General features: G+C 48.0%; 9 protein-coding genes across 9 annotated transcripts; 5 read left to right on the forward strand and 4 right to left on the reverse strand.

Moving 5' to 3' along the window:
- Positions 1-255: 255 nt before the first annotated feature.
- I303_100588 (uncharacterized protein) lies at positions 256-3,139 on the reverse strand (the record flags this gene model as incomplete). The annotated part of the gene is made up of 13 exons (XM_018403962.1): positions 256-318; positions 414-491; positions 632-734; positions 884-1,040; positions 1,172-1,266; positions 1,378-1,399; positions 1,461-1,550; positions 1,647-1,785; positions 1,910-2,069; positions 2,134-2,197; positions 2,258-2,432; positions 2,489-2,571; positions 2,671-3,139. The coding sequence occupies 13 exons, from the start codon at positions 3,137-3,139 to the stop codon at positions 256-258; spliced, it is 1,698 nt and encodes a 565-aa protein (XP_018266616.1).
- Positions 3,140-4,087: 948 nt separating this feature from the next.
- Positions 4,088-6,346, forward strand: I303_100589 (uncharacterized protein; the record flags this gene model as incomplete). Its single annotated transcript, XM_018403963.1, has 10 exons — positions 4,088-4,094; positions 4,162-4,401; positions 4,479-4,796; positions 4,885-4,931; positions 4,998-5,155; positions 5,234-5,389; positions 5,454-5,825; positions 5,905-5,952; positions 6,014-6,094; positions 6,178-6,346. The coding sequence occupies 10 exons, from the start codon at positions 4,088-4,090 to the stop codon at positions 6,344-6,346; spliced, it is 1,596 nt and encodes a 531-aa protein (XP_018266617.1).
- A 433-nt stretch (positions 6,347-6,779) lies between these two features.
- On the forward strand, positions 6,780-8,260 carry I303_100590 (uncharacterized protein; the record flags this gene model as incomplete). Its single annotated transcript, XM_018403964.1, has 8 exons — positions 6,780-6,881; positions 7,019-7,145; positions 7,273-7,360; positions 7,436-7,466; positions 7,557-7,589; positions 7,688-7,823; positions 7,946-8,031; positions 8,153-8,260. The coding sequence occupies 8 exons, from the start codon at positions 6,780-6,782 to the stop codon at positions 8,258-8,260; spliced, it is 711 nt and encodes a 236-aa protein (XP_018266618.1).
- Positions 8,261-8,312: 52 nt separating this feature from the next.
- On the reverse strand, positions 8,313-9,774 carry I303_100591 (uncharacterized protein; the record flags this gene model as incomplete). Its single annotated transcript, XM_018403965.1, has 3 exons — positions 8,313-8,509; positions 8,644-8,994; positions 9,219-9,774. The coding sequence occupies 3 exons, from the start codon at positions 9,772-9,774 to the stop codon at positions 8,313-8,315; spliced, it is 1,104 nt and encodes a 367-aa protein (XP_018266619.1).
- A 1,017-nt stretch (positions 9,775-10,791) lies between these two features.
- Positions 10,792-12,994, forward strand: I303_100592 (uncharacterized protein; the record flags this gene model as incomplete). The annotated part of the gene is made up of 8 exons (XM_018403966.1): positions 10,792-10,960; positions 11,112-11,556; positions 11,634-11,721; positions 11,796-11,975; positions 12,062-12,347; positions 12,426-12,540; positions 12,635-12,745; positions 12,820-12,994. The coding sequence occupies 8 exons, from the start codon at positions 10,792-10,794 to the stop codon at positions 12,992-12,994; spliced, it is 1,569 nt and encodes a 522-aa protein (XP_018266620.1).
- A 304-nt stretch (positions 12,995-13,298) lies between these two features.
- Positions 13,299-15,069, reverse strand: I303_100593 (uncharacterized protein; the record flags this gene model as incomplete). The annotated part of the gene is made up of 10 exons (XM_065968151.1): positions 13,299-13,394; positions 13,469-13,596; positions 13,657-13,686; positions 13,743-13,865; positions 13,927-14,126; positions 14,192-14,314; positions 14,380-14,456; positions 14,510-14,577; positions 14,705-14,727; positions 14,933-15,069. 10 exons carry the CDS (start codon positions 15,067-15,069, stop codon positions 13,299-13,301), a joined length of 1,005 nt encoding a protein of 334 aa, XP_065824223.1.
- A 569-nt stretch (positions 15,070-15,638) lies between these two features.
- Positions 15,639-17,666, forward strand: I303_100594 (uncharacterized protein; the record flags this gene model as incomplete). The annotated part of the gene is made up of 8 exons (XM_018403968.2): positions 15,639-15,692; positions 15,768-15,949; positions 16,036-16,324; positions 16,408-16,432; positions 16,507-16,634; positions 16,700-16,926; positions 17,007-17,548; positions 17,608-17,666. 8 exons carry the CDS (start codon positions 15,639-15,641, stop codon positions 17,664-17,666), a joined length of 1,506 nt encoding a protein of 501 aa, XP_018266622.2.
- A 235-nt stretch (positions 17,667-17,901) lies between these two features.
- I303_100595 (uncharacterized protein) lies at positions 17,902-19,263 on the reverse strand (the record flags this gene model as incomplete). The annotated part of the gene is made up of 5 exons (XM_018403969.1): positions 17,902-18,246; positions 18,381-18,540; positions 18,644-18,720; positions 18,846-19,006; positions 19,092-19,263. The coding sequence occupies 5 exons, from the start codon at positions 19,261-19,263 to the stop codon at positions 17,902-17,904; spliced, it is 915 nt and encodes a 304-aa protein (XP_018266623.1).
- A 361-nt stretch (positions 19,264-19,624) lies between these two features.
- On the forward strand, positions 19,625-22,399 carry I303_100596 (mitochondrial division protein 1; the record flags this gene model as incomplete). The annotated part of the gene is made up of 7 exons (XM_065968152.1): positions 19,625-19,796; positions 19,861-20,468; positions 20,550-20,846; positions 20,909-21,418; positions 21,484-21,871; positions 21,966-22,075; positions 22,145-22,399. The coding sequence occupies 7 exons, from the start codon at positions 19,625-19,627 to the stop codon at positions 22,397-22,399; spliced, it is 2,340 nt and encodes a 779-aa protein (XP_065824224.1).
- Positions 22,400-22,463: the final 64 nt, after the last annotated feature.

Here is a 22,463-nt window from a genome sequence, read left to right on the forward strand (position 1 = left end):
AGCTGTTGGAAATGAGGGCGATATCGAACGATGCTCATCAGGTCACTATACCTAGATAGATGTAACATACAGACATAGTAGTGGTATAAGTGTAATTTATAATGTCACATACAATGCATTAATGTCAATCCTGTGCTGAGTCATTTCTCTGAAGGCCATTCTATATTACGCATCTATCCAATTTCTTGCTCTTTAATCGGGGATTTTGACACCGTGAAATCACATCATGCGAGTGAACATGTGCGGTGGCGGCGCTCAATTTACGACTGAGTATGTGGGAGAAAGGCCTAATAATCGTTCTATCTTATCTAATCCAACCTAGAAGGTACAAATCCATTTTATCAGGACGCTTCAAGGACACTACACTTCGCATATTTCCATTAAGGGTGTACTGCATGTCATAGCGTACTCACAATAAGATTCCCTCTCGGTACGCTGAACGTTACCCTGTACCATCCTGCGATATGATAATGATACGCCGAGCCGGGTGCCTGTACGTTCAAGTCAGCAAGAAAATAGGAATTAGGAATAAGCGATTAGCGATTAGACGCTGGGACCGGACCAGGGCGAAGCATGACAAGCTGTACGATACAGAGATACGCAGATAACAGGAGGTAAAAGGATAACTCACAATGTACACACCACCATCCAATAATTTCTGAAATACCTTCTTCTCAGATGAGGCATCGGTGAATCCAAGTTTGGCGCCCAGGTTGACCCATATGAAATTGCCCCTGCAATATTACGTGGTTTGAGTATAGGTTGAAGCGAATGATCAGCTCAAGATTCCGCACACAAGCTCAATCGACACCATTGAAGCACGGATGAATACCCGAAGAGAGAAGCAAAGTAGAGAGGAGGAAGAAGTGGAAGGCCAACTTACGCATTCGAGTTAGCTACCTCGATCCCTCGAGCAACGAACCATCCTCTAGCATACGCATGGGCTTCTGTCAATTTGCTTTTGTTTGTTTGTATGAATGATTTCAGACGCGGAGGATCTAGCAAGAGGGCAGACCAGATTACATCTGCCGGAGAAGAGACTGGACGCACCGATGGCGATGTCAATGATGGTCAGCATTGGACTACTATATCGAGCTGAATTCGATAAGGGCACTACCTGAGATGTGATGGAAAAGGATATGGAAATAGTCCAGAGACTCAGGAAACTCACTTTTCATCAACATCGAGGTGTTTGCCATGGCTCGTAACAATAAGGGATTGTTCTGTGAGATCAGGGAACCGACACGTAGACCGTTCGAGCAGAAGCTGGAGGGCGCATGCAATAGGTTAGTGATATCGCAAGGATTCGAGTCCTCTATTCAATCCAGTTTGTTCGGCCGGAAGAGCAGACTATTCTTGAGACAACTCCCGACTTACTCTTTGCTCATCCCGTATACAACTGAGAAACGAATCATAAGCTGCGATCATATGTTGACGCCTGAAAGGATAGAATAGCTCACCATGCATTCTAGCCTTATCGAATTCTATACCCAGCTCTTTCTCGACATTCAGAGATAACATACTGGTAAAAGGTTCAGCTTGGAGGAAGTCTGCAGGTGCAAGCAAGCTACATCAGCTTTCGCAGCTGCGACAACGATCTTAAAGCCCATTGGATCCAAGCTGCATGACAGGTTAAGTGGACGCACCCTTGTTATCGTACACGCTCAGAGCGTATATTTCGTCCGAGACCAAATGCAAATCCCTCTCTTCGCAGAATCTGGCGTATGCTAGTAAGGTGGATCGGGGGTATGTTCGTCCAAGTGGGTTCTGGGGATTGCAGACGATCTAAACGAGTAATCATTTGGATGATGGCAATCAGCCTTTGTTGTCAATCTCTAATAGCTTGGTAGATTGGCTGTGCGAAGGGATGTTCTACAAGCAATGATCACAGAGACAAAATGTAACTTACCACCGCTCTAACCCTGATTCCTTCCTTCTCTACCTCTTCCAACTTTTGAGCGAACATTTCCAAGCAGCCCGGCCCAAATGCTTCTTCCCCAACAGGTACGTGAACGGGTATGAGCCGCACCCTCCCTCTTCCGATGAGATCACGATCGAAACCTGTGTAGCTGGTTTCAGGAAGATTAGCTCAGATGATTCTTGGCGAATTCCAAGACGATGGAAAAGGCTCACTATGGCGCTGCGAGAAGGATAGCTTCTCCTTCGTCCATCAAGGTATAAAACAGCTGGTCCAATACTGTCGATGGTTGATGGTCAGCTACACGATCCTCCAGGTCTGACGAAGATGGTAGCTCACCCGCTGAACAGCCTACACCGGTGATTATCTGTTCAGGCTTTACTTCTTCGGAGGGATCGAAATAATCATTGTATAGTCCAGCTAAGGCTCGATTGATCCTTCTCGAGCCCCAGAGCGAGTCCCCGTAAGATAGATCAAGGGGTGTGAAGTTGTCTTTCAATGCTGTGGATATAAGCTGCGCTGAAGGATCAGCTATCTTCTGATGGTCTACCCATGAAGAACACAGCTCACCTCCAGACATTCTTCTTGCATCAAGAAGTTCTCGGCAACACCTAGGGAGACGATTCCTTTCGGGTTGGACACGCAATCATACTCTGAACCGATCATTCGGTTAGCGATACTATACAAACTCCTTCAGGCAATATAGAATCTAAAGCTGAGACATCAATGAGGCATGCAGAGAAGCCACTTACGATCTTGGAACAAACAACTAAACCTATCTATCAGTGGTCCCGCATCCGGACCACCCGTAGCTCTATCACTCAACTTCGGACCGAGATATATTTTCCTCTGTTCCTCCCTGGTACCCAGTACAGAGGATTCCCTGGGAGGCGGTGGTTTGGGGAACCGAGTGACAATTGGTCCACTAACCCCGTCTTTGGCTGAGAGAGGAGGCAAGGAAGAGATGGATAGCGAACCGAAACATGACATCAAAGTGTCAGGCTCGTCTACGTCGTCCAAGGAAGTAGGTTCTCTGTACTCGTCATTCGGGTCGAGGGACTGAGCGTGAGCGGTAACGAGTCTTGTGGATGCTGGAGAGGATACGGACCGCGTTTGAGAGGAAGATGAAGTGGTCGAACGTAGCGGGGAGGGAAGACCGCGTGGCGCTTGAAGGGAGTAACGGGTGTTGATGGATAGGTCCTTGGATGAGGTCGAGGACATAGTGAGATTCAGTGATGGCGCGTATGTGGCTGTGTTCAGATCAGTGAGTAATGGAAGTGAGGTTAATCAAAGAGCAATTGTATCTTCTTGTCAGATTTTATATAGTCTATGCGGCGAGGTCAAACATGTTGTGAGTCAGATACATTGCGCGACACACTGGAACTTTCACTCGTCCATCAGGTGCTTCCGCAAGGGCGCACTGCCAAGGTGATCCCGGACCATGGTATCAGGAATTGAGGCAGTGTCCTGTTATCGCCTGTGCTTATCTCCGGATCCAACATGCACATGCGATGAAGGTGATGGGATCAAAGTGGGATTCCGAATGAGATGCATACGGGATATCACATTGCAGCTGAAATTCGGGATGTGAGTGATATCAGAGTACCCGGCTGATGAGTAGTATTTGGTTATCATCGGTCATGTCCGTTTGGTGACGTGTCATTATATAAGCGTTCTCGAACAGATCTGTATCAGTCAAGGTCAAGGAACGCGCGTGGAAGTAAAACCGGTGAGTTCCGATTCCGACGTGACGCTTAATTCAAGCTTGTGAATAACCCCAAAGATACTCCTATTACGATCAGATAACTGAATCTGATTCCCATATCATTGCGAGATCCTCCTCAGAGTCCATCCTGTCTCATATCATTATCATCTTGCACCACTTGGACCGGATCAGAAGCACGCCTCATCGCTGACCTCTAATTGTGTATACGTGTCGGAAATAGACCAAAGGAAGGTCGCACGAGGATCAAAGGAAGCTGCCCAAATATTCGTTTTCCGGGATTCGGTACTCATTCAATCAAGGAATCATCCTTCGTCACAGGGACCAACTACAAGCTCTGTCGGCTTTCCTCATCCACCAAAAGCAAAACTCTGAATCTCCTTCAATTCGCGCAAGCTTCTTCTGCAGTATCATCCTGATCACACCCAATCGAGCACTCGGCGAAGATGTCAGGTCAGTCTTCCTTCTTATGTTTATTCTCCCGACTACAGACGTACATCAGCTGACTCTTCCATAACAGCACAATCTCATCCCTCAGCCGACCTCCAAGCACTTTTGCAGGATTTACGGCTCTCCGTACCCCGGGTCATTCAATCACCACCCACTCAACCCAGACGAGCGAGCGTAGCATTGATCATACGGCTCAAGCCCGCGCCGGAACTTGCATTTGAGGGGCATGAGCCCGAAGGATACTCTGGGGAAATTATTAAGCAGAGTGATTTTGGCTTGGGATACACCCTGGATGATTTCTTCAGACTCCGTTAGTCGGTCAAAATATCATACCCATCATCATGCTGTCACACGTAGCTGACAGCGGTTATTTTGGCCTATGTGTAGCTTGGGTCAATCACCCCAACACGACTCCTGAGATACTATTCATTCGAAGAGCACCACACCAATCTTCCTCCTCTTCCAGCGAAGCATCGAGTTCTGCCGGCTCAAGCTCGCTCAGTCGATGGTCGAGCCATATTGCCTTCCCCGGTGGCAGGCATGAGCCAGATGACCAGTCTGCTTATTTTACTGCGTTGAGGGAAACGTGGGAAGAAGTGGGCATCGACCTTGCGGAGAAGGAATTTCTGCATGTTGGAAGATTGGATGAGAGGGAAGTGACGACTAGTCTAGGGAAGAGGCTGTTGATGATTCTCAGTCCGTTCGGTAAGTGTAAAAAGGAACTTTTACAACTACAATTCAGACGTCCGACTTTGATTCCAGAGTAGCTGATATGATCTTTGTATGGGTACAGTGTTCCTACAGACCTCGCCTTTTAGTCCGCCTCCAGAATTACAAGCGGTGAGTGCTCTGAACTGGAAATGCCATATTGACCATGACTGACATCGGATTGCGTCTTTACCCCAGACCGAAGTCTCGTCTGTACACTGGATCCCAATATCAATGCTGGCTCCACCATTCGACACCGCACAATGGTCGCAAGTGGAGATCGACATAAGTAGCCGTCTGAGTCCGAGAAACACTTTCATCAGGTGGTGTTTGCGGAACCTGATAGGGAAGATGCAGTGAGTATGAGGGATCTAGACTGCTTGGAATCCGTTGTGCCATTGATAGTGCCTAGCTGATTAAATCCCCACCGCTAGATTCGGATGCGTACTGCTGCCTGATGAGCCAGATACTTTGGCAGAAGGCTTTGACCCATCTCTCACATTCGACGAGTCTGCCGAAGGTTCCGGGAGCTGGTTCAATGACGGAAAACGTCATCTGAGATTATGGGGATTGACCCTGGGCATGACCCTGTGAGCTGAGCATGTCTACCAATAATTGGACATCTTCGGCAGCTGACATTTGATCCTTCCTTAGTGATCTGATCGCACATTATCCATCTTCCACTCCAGCTCATCTAGTTTTACCACCTACTTCGTCCAAGAGCTCATCGCCGACAACATCGGAATTCAGCCATAACCAAAATCGGAATTCGATAGACTTCATACCGGACCCGAAGACGCCAGTGACTGTGACAAGTAGTTTCGAAGATCAATGGGAAGCTGCTCGTCTGGCCCTAGAGGAAGCTAAGAAGACCAAGCCACAGGCGAACGGGGTAGAAAAGACGGAAGTTGTCAGTGGTGCCGGATTAACGGCAACGGCGACGAGCGGCCTGGGTATCAAAGTGGATGTGGACGCGAAGAAGAAGGGTAAAAACAAGAGGCGTAGAGGTGTGGGACCAGGAATGACGTGAGTGCAGCATTCCACATGGACCCACTCTTGTGTGTATGCAGGGAGTAGAATCATGGCTGATGTGTGATATGGATAGGGCGGTCTTCCCTAGATTCTCTTATCCCGATGTCAATTTCTGGATCTGGTGAGCTGGATGTCGACAACGCTTTGAATGTAAGCACAGCTGACTCACACGTCTTTGACAGGGTGTTCGGTAGGAGGTATAGACAGGTTATACAGGGTTGGGAGAACTCGGTTCGCGGACCAGATAGGGCGGCTGATCGGAGGTGAGTCCGACTCCGGATCTTGTATTCCTGCACGAGGACACTTGGTCAGTACGAACGACTGGCTAACGCGTTTGTGCATCTAGGGTGAATTGGTCCGGTCAAGCATTAGCTACCTTCTATTCGGCAGTCAGACAAGCATTGGTAGTAGCAATCATCATGAGAGCGTTGTTATCTGGAGTGGGGATTGCGGGATTGACTTGGATCTTCGTCAGAGGTCTAGGCGGATTTGGTGGGGCTGGAAGTGAATTATAACTTAATCAACCTTCCAGAAGGAAGTAGTATGTCATGGTCATCGTCATGGTCATCGTCATGGTCATCGTCATGGTCATCGTCATGGTCATCGTCATGGTCATCGTCGTCGTCTTTGTCTAATCAATCGTGTTGTGCGTACACGTGTATGTATACTATCATGCAAGATGCATCTCAACATGTTGGACTTTGCCAGCGTTCTTATCGTGAACCCCTCGGCGAGCCAATAATGTGTTGTATGACAGTGCACAATCCACCTCCACTTCGAAGATCCGAAACGACGCTGACGTCTTTGTTGATTCTTTGATTTATTGATTTGTTGCTTTATACAGATACAGATACAATCGCCCTCCCCACCACTATCTTGCATTACCTCTTACCACCCACATCGACTGCCTGAACGTTATAAGAGATACGAGCTTGACTTGAAGCGATCATGTCCTCTTTCAGCATACATAAAGCAGCCCTGGAAGGACAACCGGGACTTATACGGACGATACTGAACGATGATCCGAAATTGGTCAATTCGAAGGATGAGGTAGGTTCTCTTTCGAGCCACTGCCTGTCCCCAGCTATGATCATCAGATTTGCTTGGTGTGATCATGCTTCTCTTATCTCTACTCATACCGGTGTGTAGTTGTGCTTATACCATGATTGTGCTTGACCTTCATTCAGGACGGAAGAACCCCATTACATTGGGCCAGTACAACAGGTAACTCGAATGTCCTTCAGTTGATCTTGGGGTATCATCCGGATTTGGAGGCGAAAGATTCGATGGGATGGACTGCTTTGATAATAGCTTGTACGTTCATTCTGGCACATACCAACCATGTCCTACCCAAATACCCGCAATTTCTGCCCGAGATACTTCTTGTGATGCTGATCAGTCAACTCAAATACAATAAAATGAATTGCAATATTCACTATAGCCGCTGCGAACCAGGTTGAAGTGGTCAGGGAATTGTTAGATGCCGGAGCGCAGGTGGATGCGGTCAATGAAAAGGGTCAAACTGCCTTGTGAGCGCGCTTGCATCCTTGTCATGTCATCGTTATCCTGGAGCGGAGACTGACGGATGGCTGGCTGGATGGTAGACATTACGCAGCGTCAAAGGGGAGCGTATCGGTAAGTCTCTAACACAGCACAGCTCTTCTTCATGGTAGTCGAATGTGCTGAATAGAAATCTTTGTTGATCTCATTGTGGGGTATGGACAGATCGGCAAATTACTCATAAATAAAGGAGCCGATGTGAGTGTCCTTGCTTTTCTTCTGATATTCACCGTGATGTGTTGTGTCGATTATCGGTGTACTTCTGGCTCAGCTCAACCACCTTTATGCACGCACAGATTAACGCGAAAGACCGAGCATCTCAATTCCCCTTACATCGAGCAGCCACTACTGGGAATCACGCTTTCTTGAATATCTTACTAAACCCACCTGAGGGAAGAGCTAAGACTAGGCTGAATGGTGCTGATCGAGCTGGTGAGTGGTTCATAATTCCAGCAAGATCCGATGACACAGCTCTCCTCGACCAGCAGGTGATATAGCCAATGGATAAATCAGTGATCGGATCCGCTGACCCCATCTTTGGTGTGGCGTAACAGGTAACACCCCTCTACATCTTGCTTTCGAGAGTGGACACGGGGACGCGGCGGTGACGCTCATTGAAGCTGGAGCGGATCGAGAGAGGGTGGGTTCTTTCTTTCATCAGCCTTCATCTGTTCTGCATTTCTTACTTGGCCTGCATAATTTTCATCTGATGGAATGCGATGGGGAAAGAGCTGATATTCCATTTGATCGATCATTGATAGTCAAATTCTGAGGGTCAAGTACCTGAAGAGATCGACGGTGTCGGTGGTCAGGAACAGAAGAACGTCAAGCAATACGTAGTCTCTAAAGTGGGGCCGAGGAGGGAATAGCGCAGAATCGAGATGCATATGAATAACAGAAGAGCCATGTTAGACTTAATGTTTAAAAGATAGCCACTGCGTTAGGGGGACTAGCTACGCCGTGTTCAATCATAAGGGGATTACTACTGAAGAAGAATTCCCACCTGTTCAACTTCTTGCATTCTTCAGCGATCTCGTTGAGACGCATCAGCTCGCAGATCATGATTCCCATGCCTGATAGTAACACAGGATGCAGCTGTAGCTCGTTAGGACTGACAGCTATTTCGAGAAGGCCGAGCTCTGTCAGCTCGCGCATCATGATTCATGGTCATCATTTTGTAACTCATCATGAAGGGTAGGGTTCAAAAATAGGATATGAACAGAGCTAGAGCCAGAGGTGGAAGGGAGCTTACGCCAATTCTCAAATGTCGGATTATCGGTGCCCACCGTTACAATCCCATTTTCCCAGATCCACTCGATTATCTCTGAACACTGTTCGACGCCCCACCAAGAAGCTTTGATTTCTTCTCCGGTCGAATTACTCTCGATGACCGCATCTTCGAATCCTGTACGGACGATTAACATGTCTCCGACCCTAGGCTGGATGTTGAAGTGCGCCAATACGTCTTGGAACACGTCGAAAGTGAGCTTTGTAGGCGGCGGATTTGCGAGAGGGGGATTGGGAGGTAAGTTCTTCTGGGAGAGGTATAAGGGGATATCGAGGAGGATAGCACGGGTTTGCACGCCGCCTGCTCGGGCGATTGCTAGATGATTTCAAGGTGGATTAGAAGAAATCAGGATCAGCTCGTATAATCCATTCGCCTCGGGATTCCTCTCCGTCTGTTCATGTCTTATCAGACTTCCATGGGTATTAATTCTTCCTATTCTCATCCCTACAGTCCACCTGGTATTTTCACCTCCTGAAGGGACACAATCTTCATCCCAATACAATAACGATCACGATGGTCCAGACCATAAGCTGACTCACCAGCAACACCAAAATCACCCGTATCTTCAGTCCGTATCTGTTCTTCCGTCAGACCACCAAAGAAAAGGCCTGAATGGGGGTACGAGTAATGCAGAAAATAATCCCATTGCGTCGAGCTCTGAGTGTTGATCTCGATGAAATCATCGAAACAAGGATGGAATGTATTCTTCTTAATCTCCGCTAAATCTGCATTTTCCCTATCTCCAGTATTTCTCGATTCTGCTTCTGATTTGGTAGATGGACCTTGATCGACGCGTTTGATAGTATGTTGACCGCAAGCACGACCGTACATCCTTGCTCCAGAAGGGTAGACCGACCAGTCTAAGGAGAATCGTTTGCCCGTCTGGACACATTGTGAGATTGCATTTCTGGTCACTTCGGGAGTGAGCAGGACGAGTCTTCCGATTGGATTAGGAGTGATTGAGGGCCATGAAGAAAATGGATGCGATGGGTCGGAGGAGGGAGTTAGGTGCGATAAGGACAAGAGGGACGGGTCAGAGGCTTTGTCCCCGGTGTCGGCTGGGGTTGCGGATGAGGATGAGGATGGGGATGGCATTTCGCTGAAGGACTTTTTTGGTCTGGGTTTTCAACTGACAAGTGTATTCTCCAGAGATTGAATCGATGAAGGACTTATTGTGAAATTCTGAGCCTTCCGTTGACACTGACACTAACGCTGCCGCTGCCGCTATCGCTTTGTATCTGGCTTATGCTTGTAATACGTCAAGACGACTTTGCATTTCCATATCCTCGGCCCGTCGTCAGCAAACACTAGCCATATTGCAGAGCACCGCCAGTACACCGTCATTTGCCTGCGGCTCGGGTCGAAATCACGCCGTCCAACGGTCCTATCGCTCATTCGCTCATTCGGTAACTTTTACCGAAATCCGATACATTATTATTGCCTTCAATCGGGCTCGATTATGATTAATTGCGTTCCTGAGCTGAATGCCGAGAGGGGATTGTTTAAAAATAACGCCACTAACTGTACTCGTACGAGTGAGAGTACGATCGAAGCTCACTCACTACAAGGCTGCATGTTACCATACCATCATCAGGAGGGAAAAGTATATGCGTGACCCCCGGCCAAGTCTCCAAAGAGAGCTTTCGGGAGGATTTGGCTGTACATGAAGGACTTCCGAACGTCATATGCCTCAATATCTGCACAGGCCAAAGACAGGAGGGGTAAGAATAGGTGAAGCTATTTTGGGAATTGACTTCAACTTGGACCCTGTAGTCTCTTCAACCCTAACAACCACCTTGCTGCCCTTCATGTTCGAACCGCACAGGGGAGTGTTGAAGGTAATAGAATAAGCTTACCGTATGTCGGACCGAGTTCTCAGCCGATTCGGCTCATAGCATATTCCAAGCCGTTTCACGCACAGTGTATTCGGGATGAAAGACATATTCTTATAATTTGCATAGCGGGGTTCAGATTTAGTTTGATCATAGATCATATATATAACATGCCCCGTCTCGCGGATATGAGGTGCCCATCAGCCCCACACTTTCCCAAAACCTCAAATCTGATTTTTTTGACCAAACGCCCATTCGTGTCTGATCGAAACTATCCATCATGGGAGGTGACTTCGCCTTTAACAATGTACCCAACGCTACTGCCGCCTCGTGGTGGAATGATCCGGGCTTGCGAAAACTGGTCTTCTTCATGGCGATCTGTACTTCCTCCGCTATCGGAAGTGGCGTCGACGGATCCTTGATTAACGGTCTGCAGATCATCCCTCAATGTGAGTGCATTCTCACTTCTTCCCAACGTTCCTCTTTGATTGTTTTCGGTCTTCCTGTCTTCCCGCTCAACCTCGAATGCATTTGAATCTGAAATCCCGGCATCGTCGTTACTGATCAAGGTCTCTTTGGGCGCTTTGACGTCGCAACCAGTCAACGACAACCTAGGCGATATCTCCGACAACTACTTGGGTTTAGTCATAGCCTCCTTCTCCCTGGGAGCATTGCCCGCCCTGCCTATATCAGCATACATGATGGACCGTTTCGGCCGACGATCGTCCCTTGCCTTAGGCTGTCTATCCGTCATCGTCGGCGGGATCGCACAGGCCTTTACGTTTGGTCCAGGTTCTTACCTCGGTACAAGATTCATCATCGGTTTCGGGATAGCTTTGACGGGCACTTCCGCCCCTACGTTGCTCATGGAACTCTCGCATCCCCGATTACGGGGCCAGGCGAGTCTGCTGTACAACTGCAGCTGGTATATCGGCGCGACGATCATTGGTTGGTGCACTTATGGAACCCTTAGCTGGACTTCGAGCTGGTCTTGGAGAATGCCTTGTTTGTTCCAGATTTTCCCGGAGGTAATCCTTGGTGTAGTGTGAGCTATGTTGTTTAAGGCTTGTGGCAGTGACAAGAGGGTCATGCTGATGCTTAAATTGATGTGGCCGATGGTAGTACGGTCTTCTTCATGCCTGAGTCGCCGAGATGGTTGATATCGAAAGGAAGGAATGAACAAGCCTTCAAGACATTGGCGAAATACCATGTGAGCTGAGATCCCAATAGACATATCGTGGACTCCAATGACCAGTGCAGCTGATCTGTCGACGAATATAAAAGGCCAATGGCGATGAGAACGATCCGCTTGTCAAATTGGAATACGCAGAGATCTGCGAAGCCTTGGAAGCTGAGAAAACTAGTCAACACGGCACATCCTATCTCACCTTCTTCAAGACTAAGGGTAATCGACATCGACTTCTCATTTGTGTGCTGGTCGGATTCATGTGTCAGTGGTCAGGTGTGAGTTGGGTATAATCCACGTCATTCAAGTGTACAAGTACCTTTGAGCTGATATGTCAGCTGCTTTGTGCCGCTCGTTGGTGTAGAACGGTATCGTCACCTACTACTTATCTCCCATCCTCACTGCTGCAGGAGTTACTTCTGCATCTACCCAAGCATTGATCAACGTCTGCATAAACATCTGGAATTACCCTTGGGCGATAGCCGGTGCTTTATCAGCCAACAAACTGGGTCGTCGACCCTTGTTCTTCATCTCCACTGGAGGGATGTTGGTTTGTTACATAATTATTACTGCCTTAGCGGCCGAGTTCAGTAAGACGGCGAAGTCTAGCATTGGTTATGCTCAAGTGGCATTCCTTTTCTTCTTTTTTGGTGGGTTCCCTTCACCACACCACAACCCTGCCCATTCTATCTGCCTCGCCACTGCTGATTCGCTGTGCTGTCTCGCAGCATCGTACGACTTCGGATTCACGGGTTTACAATCTGCCTATCCGATCGAAGTCCTTCCTTATTCCCTCCGAGCCAAGGGATACTCTATCACCCAATTCTGCATTTACGTGGCTCTGTAAGTTCCCTCTTCACCCACCTACGTCGACTGAAACAGAAACGCAGATAGCTGACAGGATGCTTATTGGATTGTGTGTTGTACGATTCGATAGATTCTTCAACCAATATGTCAATCCAATTGGACTCTCGCATATCGGCTGGAAATATTATATAGTGTACGATGTGATCCTGGTGGTATTCCTCATACTTCAGTTCTTCCTCTTGTAAGTTCCGGCATCGAAAGGAAGTCGCTGCCTGGTGAGCGTTGCTGATGACATGACATTTGTCTTGTGCTCAGCCCCGAGACGAAAGGAAGAACCTTAGAAGAAATCAAGGAGATCTTCGATCATACTTCCCTCGAAGCCTCAGATGCGGTCAACCATCCTCGACCTGCTGCTGATGAGGAAGAAGGCGAAGGCGAGAAGAAGGTCGAAGAGCATGCTTTCGTCGAGAATATACCTGGTCGAGCCTAAGTACTGTAATAGGGTATCAGGAGTGGAGTAATTTATTCCTAGTTTCCCACAACGATAAAACAGTCGAGACTGTTCCGGACCTCAATAAGAAATATATTTGTATATATACACATGTATCACTGCTAACACTAGACAGGAAGTGGCTGTGAGCTTGAGCGGACGGTGCTTTGTAGCTGAAGTGTGATTATATACATGCGTTGAGATGTGTTGCCAGCGGAATATGTATGCTCTATATTCTATTCCTTTCCTGCATATGACCTGTCCGAATCCTCTCACTAAGAGGCTCATGACATTACAGACTAGTTCACGACTTAGCAGTCGACCATCGCATCACTCCCTCCCACACAGCCAACGCAGCTGCATTCGTTGGGAAAGCCCGCAATACGACCGGTACGAATCCCTGTCATGTTGAATTCCGATGTCAGCCTCGACGCCACCCGCGATCGAGTGTGCAAACTGTTGAGATCAACGCGCTTTGTAGAAATTCTTCGTTCTGGCTATGGCGTTCCATCCGAACCCTTTATTAGGGTTGTACGTCTCTCGCCACACTTGACCATAGGCGTCGAAGACGCCCTTGTATCTCGGTGTTTTAATTGAGTCAACTACAGCAAACATCAGCTACATACCTGATTCCCGCTACGTGGTTGTGGTTCGAGATTTACCCATTATTCGATTCTTTATGTTATCCAATGCTGTCATGAAACCATCAGTGAGGACGGCCTAATGGGGCGGAAGATTGCATACTCACGTAGTGCAGTAAACCAGTACATGTTACTTGCCATGCCACCAGCCAAGAAATTGGCCAGTTCCGTCGACATCTCCCACCTCGTACCGTCAAATGACTTGAACAGTCTATTGAAGATTTCGAATCCTAAACATTGGCAGTTAGCTCGCTCGCCATGTGTAAACTCATATCGCGCCACTCAGCTTACCTCCAAACATAGCAGCGAAACAGCTTCTATATATGAAGCTCGCTCCCAAACCCCTCCACATCCCCGTTATACCTTGTTCTGCGACTGTTTGACGGACGACGTCGAAGGGCCCGCTAAATTGCTTAGGTATATGTTCCGGTTGTACGAGCTGTAATTGAAGCTTGCACTTGATCACCTCCGTCGGATGTGCTATCGCTGCGCTGAAATTACCGCATGTTCAGCTGAAGGTTCGTGTATACACAATCAGCTGAGCAAGAGAACGTACTTAGTCCATCCTGCGAAAAGGCCAGCTACGCTGTGACCCAGTATCGATAATCTTTCACTATCCCTTTTCAGTGTACGCTCGGCGAAGCCATGCCGCAGTAATACCGCGCGATAGTTGTGCAGACTGGTGTATGGGCAACATTTTCATCAGCTATACGGTAGGCTACATTCTGTCACCTGACAACTGACCTGCCCATCAAAATCGAATCTGTTATTCCCCATGATACAGCCGGCACGCTCGCACCTTTGTACAACGCTCGTGGTCCCTGGACAAGCTATTAGATGATATCGACCTTGATTGAAAGCAAAGACAGCTCACCTCTTTACTGATCGTCTTTGTGAAGCAATCCCATGCTCCGTTGAAAGTCCCCGTCGGCGTGCATTGTACTGCTCGGACGAGCCCAGGTGTCAGTCTCGGTACACTGGAATGCATGTATGTCTTCGAGCTCACATCGAGTCTTTGATAATGATGGTCAGCTGGCGACAAATGGTAGCACACATCATGGTCACTCACTTTTATAGTGTCGAAAGGGTGTCCTAAATCACGAGGCTGTTAGCTCGGGCATCCGGTCGAAGCGAACCGCGAGATTTCGTAGCTTACCTACAACTAGCTGTATATGTAGGAGCACGATGTTGGGTTAGCTGTGCTTCACTTGAGCGCTGATAGATCTCACCTTGGTCCATCTATTAGGGCAAGATGTCAGCTGACGCTCGAGCGCAGCGCTAGAAGAACCCAGCTCACCCAGAACATATCCCTGCTGCAAATCCTATAAAAGGCGAATGCCCATTCGCTTGTCCTACTTTTTCGGTATCCTGTATATCGTCCACAATGTCAGGATCTGACACCTCTTCAGGCCTTTTACCCTTATCCAGCGCCATCTCGGTCAGACGCAAGACGATATATACAAGTGTTAATTACGAAAGGGAAGAAGGTGATTGGATCGAGATATCACTGACCTGTGGAAAAAGTCGTGGTCGTTCTCTGAGCACTGAGTAGATCGGAATGGGTGTCCGAGGTGGAGGTCGACCTCACTGTAAGTAAACAAGAACGGAATCAAAATAAGCTATGATTCTAGCCACGCGAGCAACTACGTGCCTGAGTTGATCTGATCTTTTCGCTCGATTCCGGAATTATGACCACTGTCTTTATTGTCCACTTCTCTGCGTCCTCTCCAATCGTTCTTTGGCCCGCACCACACCTAGAGAACAGCTTCACAGTCACTGCTGACCTCCTATCTCCGCCGCTTTGGCGGACTTCTTCGCTCACCAACATGATCTTTTCAATAAGCCGGAAAGCATCACCATGCGTTCGCCCTTTGTCAGCTCGATTTCGGCCTTGCCGACAGTATAGCTCGACCCGGACCAACCATACTACGACCCTGAATTTGCACGATGCTTTGGTAGATCAAGATCCCTATAGACGAATACGGTTCGATCATCCGTTGTTTATGCTCGACAGGACCACAGCTGCTAGTAGATTCAGCTTGGCTCAGCTATATTGGGTGAATATCGATTTTATGACCTCCAAAATTACATGTAAATGAGTACAGCTCATCAAAGTTCACCCCTTGTCACAGCGCGATACGACATTGCTGGAACCCTTCCTACTACCTTTCTGGCAGATTCATCTGCTGTGCGATCAGAAGATGGCTCTCCAGTGGGAGCCGCCGAACGGGATAGTCGAGATCGGCCCGCAGCAGAGGTATTTCAGCGATATGGGCTTAGCTATCTCAGCTGTACCCAAAGATCATTGGGCAAGGTAAGTCCAGCTACATCCTCTTTTCCCTCCCTTGTATAGCGATCATGGAATCTAGATAGCGATGCTGATAACCATATGACCGGTAGCGGCATGTTCTATCCTTGGAACATCAGGGCGAATTGCGAAACCATCGAATATATACATGAGCAGACTCGAGAGACTTCAATCGATTGCCTGCCCAGCGAAACACCCAACATATATTCTGATCCACCTGCACATATCCTTGATCCGTTTATGCCGCCCAATTGGAACCCTCATTCAGCTCCCAAATTCGCTTTTGGTCCTCCTGAACTGAAGGGGAAGGAAGAAAAAATAATTCTCCTACAAGCAGACGAAATGGGAGACATATACGAGGCTTTTGTTCCATATGGAGTAGTGAGTCTGATCTCTACATTGGATCTTTAGCCCAAGTGCAGCAAAATCTGTTATTCACGACGCTGAGACCACTCGCCGCGTAGAGAGTCTATGCTATACCAGTCTACCGTGAGTCCCTGTCAATTCGCCTTTGCGCTCCCAACGGTCCCGGCATGAACCTTATCTCGTTTGCGACTTGCTAGGTCTGTTCTACAAGGCAACTCTGAAAAGCGGAAATGCTGTGATGGACGCTATGATGCCAATACTGGATGCGAATACCTTTCGGCTTGATTGGCCGCAGGGTGGAATACGGCAAGTGCCCGCTGCCCTGGTACGTGAACCTGCTCTTGGCCGCTCCGGTCATGCTGATCATCTCTGACTTTGGCGTCTTCTCAGCATAACAAGATCGGTCATCGTCAAAGACGGATGACCGGATCAGGACATATGCACCCATCCGAAATAATCAATGCTGCGTTCTACCCCGAAGATAAACTTCAACAACTTGTGGATTCGTTATTTGACGCTATGTGGGCAAGAGGATCGATCAATCCCTCCATGTGGGAGAATGAGAGGATACTACCTGAGCTTGGTCCTCAGAAAGATGGGAATGTAATCACTTTATCGTGAGTTCAGCCGTTTACTTTTTTTTGAATGACAAGCGTTGCAGAATCACTGATGGATATGTAACGCGATGTGATTATAGTGAATACAACGAGAAGTGTATAAAGGGTCTAGACCCAGGACCCGAACCTTTATTCCCGATCAAAAGGGTCGAAGTCGCTGCAAAGACGACTTTATTCACCCCTCGAAATCCCAGATCAACGAATAAAAGTGCCTCCTCCAAACCACCTCCAGATGGCAACGCCAGTAGCGCTGCTGAAGATAAAGCTTCCTCGGCCTCTTCGTCCAGGCCATTGAGTCAATCAACTTTACTACGCAGGAGGACTCATTACCGGGATCAAGCTGGTATCCGTCTGGGTAATGTCAGGAAATCGATAAGGTTGTCACCTGAGGAAGAATATGTGACCAATTTACCGGTCTTCTTACCTGATCCCAAGGGGTACTATGCGACATTGGGGATATCTCAACCGGCCAAGGACTTCCTCAAATCGGAAAAGAGGGATTACATCGATGATCTGATAAGCGATAGGAGGAATAAGAAGAGTTTCGAATGTCATCCGGATCATGGTGGATCGCATATCTTACAAAGAGAATTAAATGAAGCTTTTTCTCATCTTGAAACTTGTAAGTCACCGCTTTCCGGTAGTTGGCGAAATATTCCAGCTGACAAGTATCATGTACAGTGGAGAAACGGAGACAGTATCAAGCGGATTCCAAGCTATATGCAAGGTTCAATCGTTAACCGCAATCGCAATCGCACAATAGTATAGAACATAGAGTAGAACAAGACAATCATTATGACCTGCATTCAGGTTATACCCGGCACTTCAAATACCCTCATACGTTGTTAGGCATATGCATCACTCATTGTATCATGATTATATGATCAAACATGGTTCTATGATTATATGATGAAACAGGGTTCTATCACTTTGTTGAGGATTGACCACACCTTCCACTGAGGACTGATCTACTGATCAATTCGTCTCCCAGAGCTGTTCTAAGAACCGGACGAAACCCGTAGCCACCTCTTCTTCCGTCCAATTACCCGACGCAGCTATCCCACCGCTCTGTTGTCCCTTTTGCATCACACCTTCGTACTGCCTCTTCAGCCTCTGCATCTCCGATAAAGTCAACTTCCGTCCAGGCGGTAAATGCAGTATCAGCGGCCCGCTTGACTTCGATGGCGAAGGGGCGGGCGGAGAAGGTATAGGGAAAGTGGTCGTATCTGGTAATGAGGATATATGGGCGAGGAGGGAAGTGACGATGAGTTGAGTAGTCTTGGTCAATGTTTGTAGTGTATTGGGAGGGGGTTTATTACGCTGAACGCCATTGAAAGGAGGAATTCAGCCATTAGCATGTACTTTCCCCGATTTTCGAAGAAGGTAATCTCGCCCTGTGTCGTTGATATGCAAATCAAGTGGAATCGGATTAAATTTGATTGAAAATGGCTCACCTGTAAGACAGCTGCTGGGGGAGGTTTCTTGTCGCCTTTCAAGATTGCATTCCATATATCCTCGAAAGGCGGTTGCTCGTCCCATGGTATAGTGAACAAGGGGGAATCCCATCGGACCATAGATGAGGGTTCTTCGAATCGCATAATCAGGTTATCGAAGCTGTCGTAGACAAAAATTAGAAACGGAAACCATCCACTTAAATCAGCGAGCCTTATCCTAGCAGCTCGTTGAATTGAATTGGATGTATAGACAGACGACTCACGTAGCTGGTTTATAGGAACATTCTCCTCTTTTTTCATGCCATTCTCGACATTTATCAGGAGGAGCGACGACGTGTATCTAACCCAATCAACGAGAAGATATCAGCTCATGGTGCATTGCAAGTCGACATGACAAGTAAATTTGAAGTGATGACTAGGCACCATCCCATCGCGAGTGTTCGAGGTCAGGCAGTATGAACTCACTGTAGCTACTCTGACTCTGGCTTCTCTGGCAGCGCAATACATCTGATACCTATACCCCTTTATGTAATTGGCAGAATCCACTATCGTTATTGTATCTGGTCCAAGCGATCGACTGACATTGGAGAACAGACTTGCTCGAGCCGGCTTCTCTAGTGCACTGGCTAAGTTGTTTCCAGCATCAACATTTAGCTGATCCATAACTTCCGGATTGAGGATGCGGTTGGGCATAGAAATGATGATACGCACTGTCATAGCTCGACCTCGGTACATGCGAGATATCATCGTCTATCAATTCCACAGTAAGATTAGGTCCGTCGTATTCAGCAGATTGTATTCGGTCTTCGAAGTATTCTTTCAGTTGTTTAGCTCGGGTAGTCTTGCCTGAACATGGGAAGCCAGAGATCGTCACCAAGGCCATTTCGCTCGAAGTCCAGTCCACAAACTAAGCTTTAAGTACGTGTACCTCGGAGCTGCCTGATCTGAATGATTCGACCGGAGCAGCGAGAATAATTGTTAAAAGCAGAGTGTTGCTGGAGACAGGAGGTTCGGAGTTTGATTTTTGGTCGGTTATCCGTAACTCGACCTAAAGTTCAGTTAATCGCCGCTGAGGTCATTTCTCACAGGATCTCATTTGGTCATTCGCATTCATTTTAAATATTCCACCTCACCTTACATTCACCTACCAGCAGCGCACTTCTCTCTGAACCCTCCCATCCGCAAAGCTACTCATATCTCAGAGTGATAGCAAGTCTCGATAGTGCCTATGGTGCATGGGCGACATGCCTCCCAAAGATGCTCGAGACCAACCGCCCCTGAAACAAGCCTTGGATCCGATTTCCTCACCCTACATCTCATCTCTCAATGGTACATTGTCCATCGCTAAAGAAGTCCTCATGGGCTCGTTCCAATCTGAGCACCGTCGTTCTGAGAGTACACGAATCCTATCTGATCGTAAGTCGGCTGTCCTTGGCTACATCTCTGAATGTCACCTGCAGTACTGACTATCCAAATCTAGTCGCTCCTTCACTTATGCAGCCCAAATTCTTGAGTGCCGCCAATACGTATGGATCGCCCAAGTCCCTCGGTAAACCACCTTCGAGACCCTCTTCTCTCCTCAGACTGCCGACAGCTCTACCGGCGGGTCTGACAAATGTTGCTACTCGCCCTACATCATCTTCGTTGGCAATCATCGAAGCTGTCGACAGACTTCAAGCGATGTCATTAGCTGAGACCAATAGCCAGGGGCAAGAAGGCGAACAACCGAGTCTGATCAGGGGTTTCAAAGCTACGATACCTTCCTCAGAGTTGGCGAAACAGCGAAGAAGGGTGATAAGAGGGGATATCGTAGATGCGGATCTTGGGAATTCTAAACTTGGCTTGAAGAAATTAGGTGATAGAGCTAGAGGGCTGTTGACGAATCATGAAGAGGTAAACGTTGAAGATCACGAAGATGAAGGAAACTCATCGATAAATAGGAAGAGTAAAAGAAGGAAACGGCAGAGGGATCACAACAGGCGTATAAGCGAGAGTAGGCGGCATCTCGAAGGGAAGCTGCACTTGGAAGATTTGGTGCAGCAGGCAGACGAGATTCAGCAGGATAAAGAGAACTTACACGTTAGGCAGGTAAGTCATGATCAATTGTTCTTCATCAAGCTGGTCCGATCTTACTTGATATGTGGACTGACTGTTCTGATTCCGTTTCAGTCCCTTATCCACGCCGAGATATTGGAGGTGTCAGCCAAGATCGATGTACTGGAAGATATACGCCGGCGGCTCGAGACTTCGCTCCTTCACTTACAAGAAGAAGACTTAGAATTGGATGACGAGCTGGAAGGCGTGCAGGAAATGATGGCTTCCCCAGCTATCAAGTCCGCGGCAGGCACCAGGGCGTTACCCGCTTCTGCCTCTGCAGCGATAACGAAGAAGAGTTCGAGGAGGAGGAAAGGGCCTGCTTTCTTGCCTTCGGAACACGACGAATTGCCTGCTGGTGTTGCTTTCATGGTGAGTCACAAGTTCCATCACATCCCATGACGTAAACCGTAAGGGCTAAGCATGTTTCGTAGACATTGAACGGTCATACAGCCCCCATCACAGCGCTGGACTTCAATGAGCCGTACGGCATGTTGGTGACTGCAGGTCAGGACGATATAGTCAAAGTGTGGGACCTTTGTGATGGAGAGGAGATAGGTCAACTCAGAGGACATACCGGAACTGTCAAGGCATTACAGGTTGAAGATACCCTTTGCTTGACTGGTGGATCTGACGGTGCGATCAGGTTGTGGGATCTGAGGATGGTAGAAGATTACGAGGAGAGGCTACAGTCTCAGCTTGAAGAACTTGCCAGGCAGGATCCTCTAGAACGGATCGCGCACCAAAAGCATCTGGACGAGAACATGGAGGGTGATGCGGGCTTAGGTCTGGGATTGGCGGAGGAGAAGGATGAATTCGATTGGGATGAGGAACCAAGTGGGATTACTCAAGCCAGTCAGATTGACATTAGTAGTCCGTGCGTAAGGACTTTGGAGGGGCATAGTAAGAGTGTCACTGCTCTGTACTATGAAGATGGCTGTCTGGTGAGTAAATCAATCGTTGATGCACAGATTGGCCAGTGTTAGCTGACATAGGATAATCTTGACAGGTCACCGGGTCATCAGATAAGACGATACGTCAGTGGGATGTAGCCACAGGACAATGTGTTCTGACGATGGACATCTTATGGGCAATCTCCAATCCACCACCCATCCCAGCCGCTGCACCAGCCGCGCCACCACGGCTGAAGCATCGATCATCAACCTCATTCGGCTCGATACATTACGACGATATTTTACCTTCGCCCGGAGCATCCTTGGTTGGAATGTCAGGAGCGAGTCTACTCAGTGCAGTAGCGGGGAACCAGTTCGCGGTACCTACTCCGCCGTACGCGGATGGATCTTGGGAAATGTATCAAGATTTCGTCGGCGGTGTGCAATTTTGGGGTTATGCGCTGGCTAGTGGAAGTGGAGATGGTGGAGTCAGGATGTGGGATAGTGAGTCTCGATCTCTGCGCGGTTCAAGTGCAGTTGCTCGCTTCAGTGAAGAGAAAACAGATAAGAAAAACACTGAGCTTGATGCGCTATCCAGTGCGGACGGGTCAAGCTCATCGAACGTTGACTGGGCATTCTGCGCCGGTGACCTGTTTACAATTCGATGAAATGAACATCGTGACGGGCAGTCTAGACAAGACGATCCGGGTGAGCTTGATCATTTCTCCTTTGCATGGGGCTACCCCTACTGACAGCTGCTTTCTGCGTTCTCAACAGATATGGGACTTAAGAATGGGACAATCATCCGAAATCCATAAATTCGAATACCCCGTAACAGCGCTTCAGTTCGATAGTCGGAAAGTAGTAGCTTGTACGGGTGAGAACGCTGTGGAAGTGTATAATCGGACGACGCATCAGCATTCGCGTTTGGTGACCAACGGACATATTAAGCCTGCGGAGAAGATGAGGTTCATAGATAAGTACCTAGTCAGCGGAGGGCGGGATGGGGCCGCGAAGGTGTGGGCCATGTAAGCTGTAAGGATGCATGCTTGACATGATTCAGAATACTGTGGCTGAAAGAATTGTGAAGGCTGCC

This window comes from Kwoniella dejecticola, chromosome 1 (assembly GCF_000512565.2).
Source record: "Kwoniella dejecticola CBS 10117 chromosome 1, complete sequence".
NCBI lineage: Eukaryota > Fungi > Basidiomycota > Tremellomycetes > Tremellales > Cryptococcaceae > Kwoniella > Kwoniella dejecticola.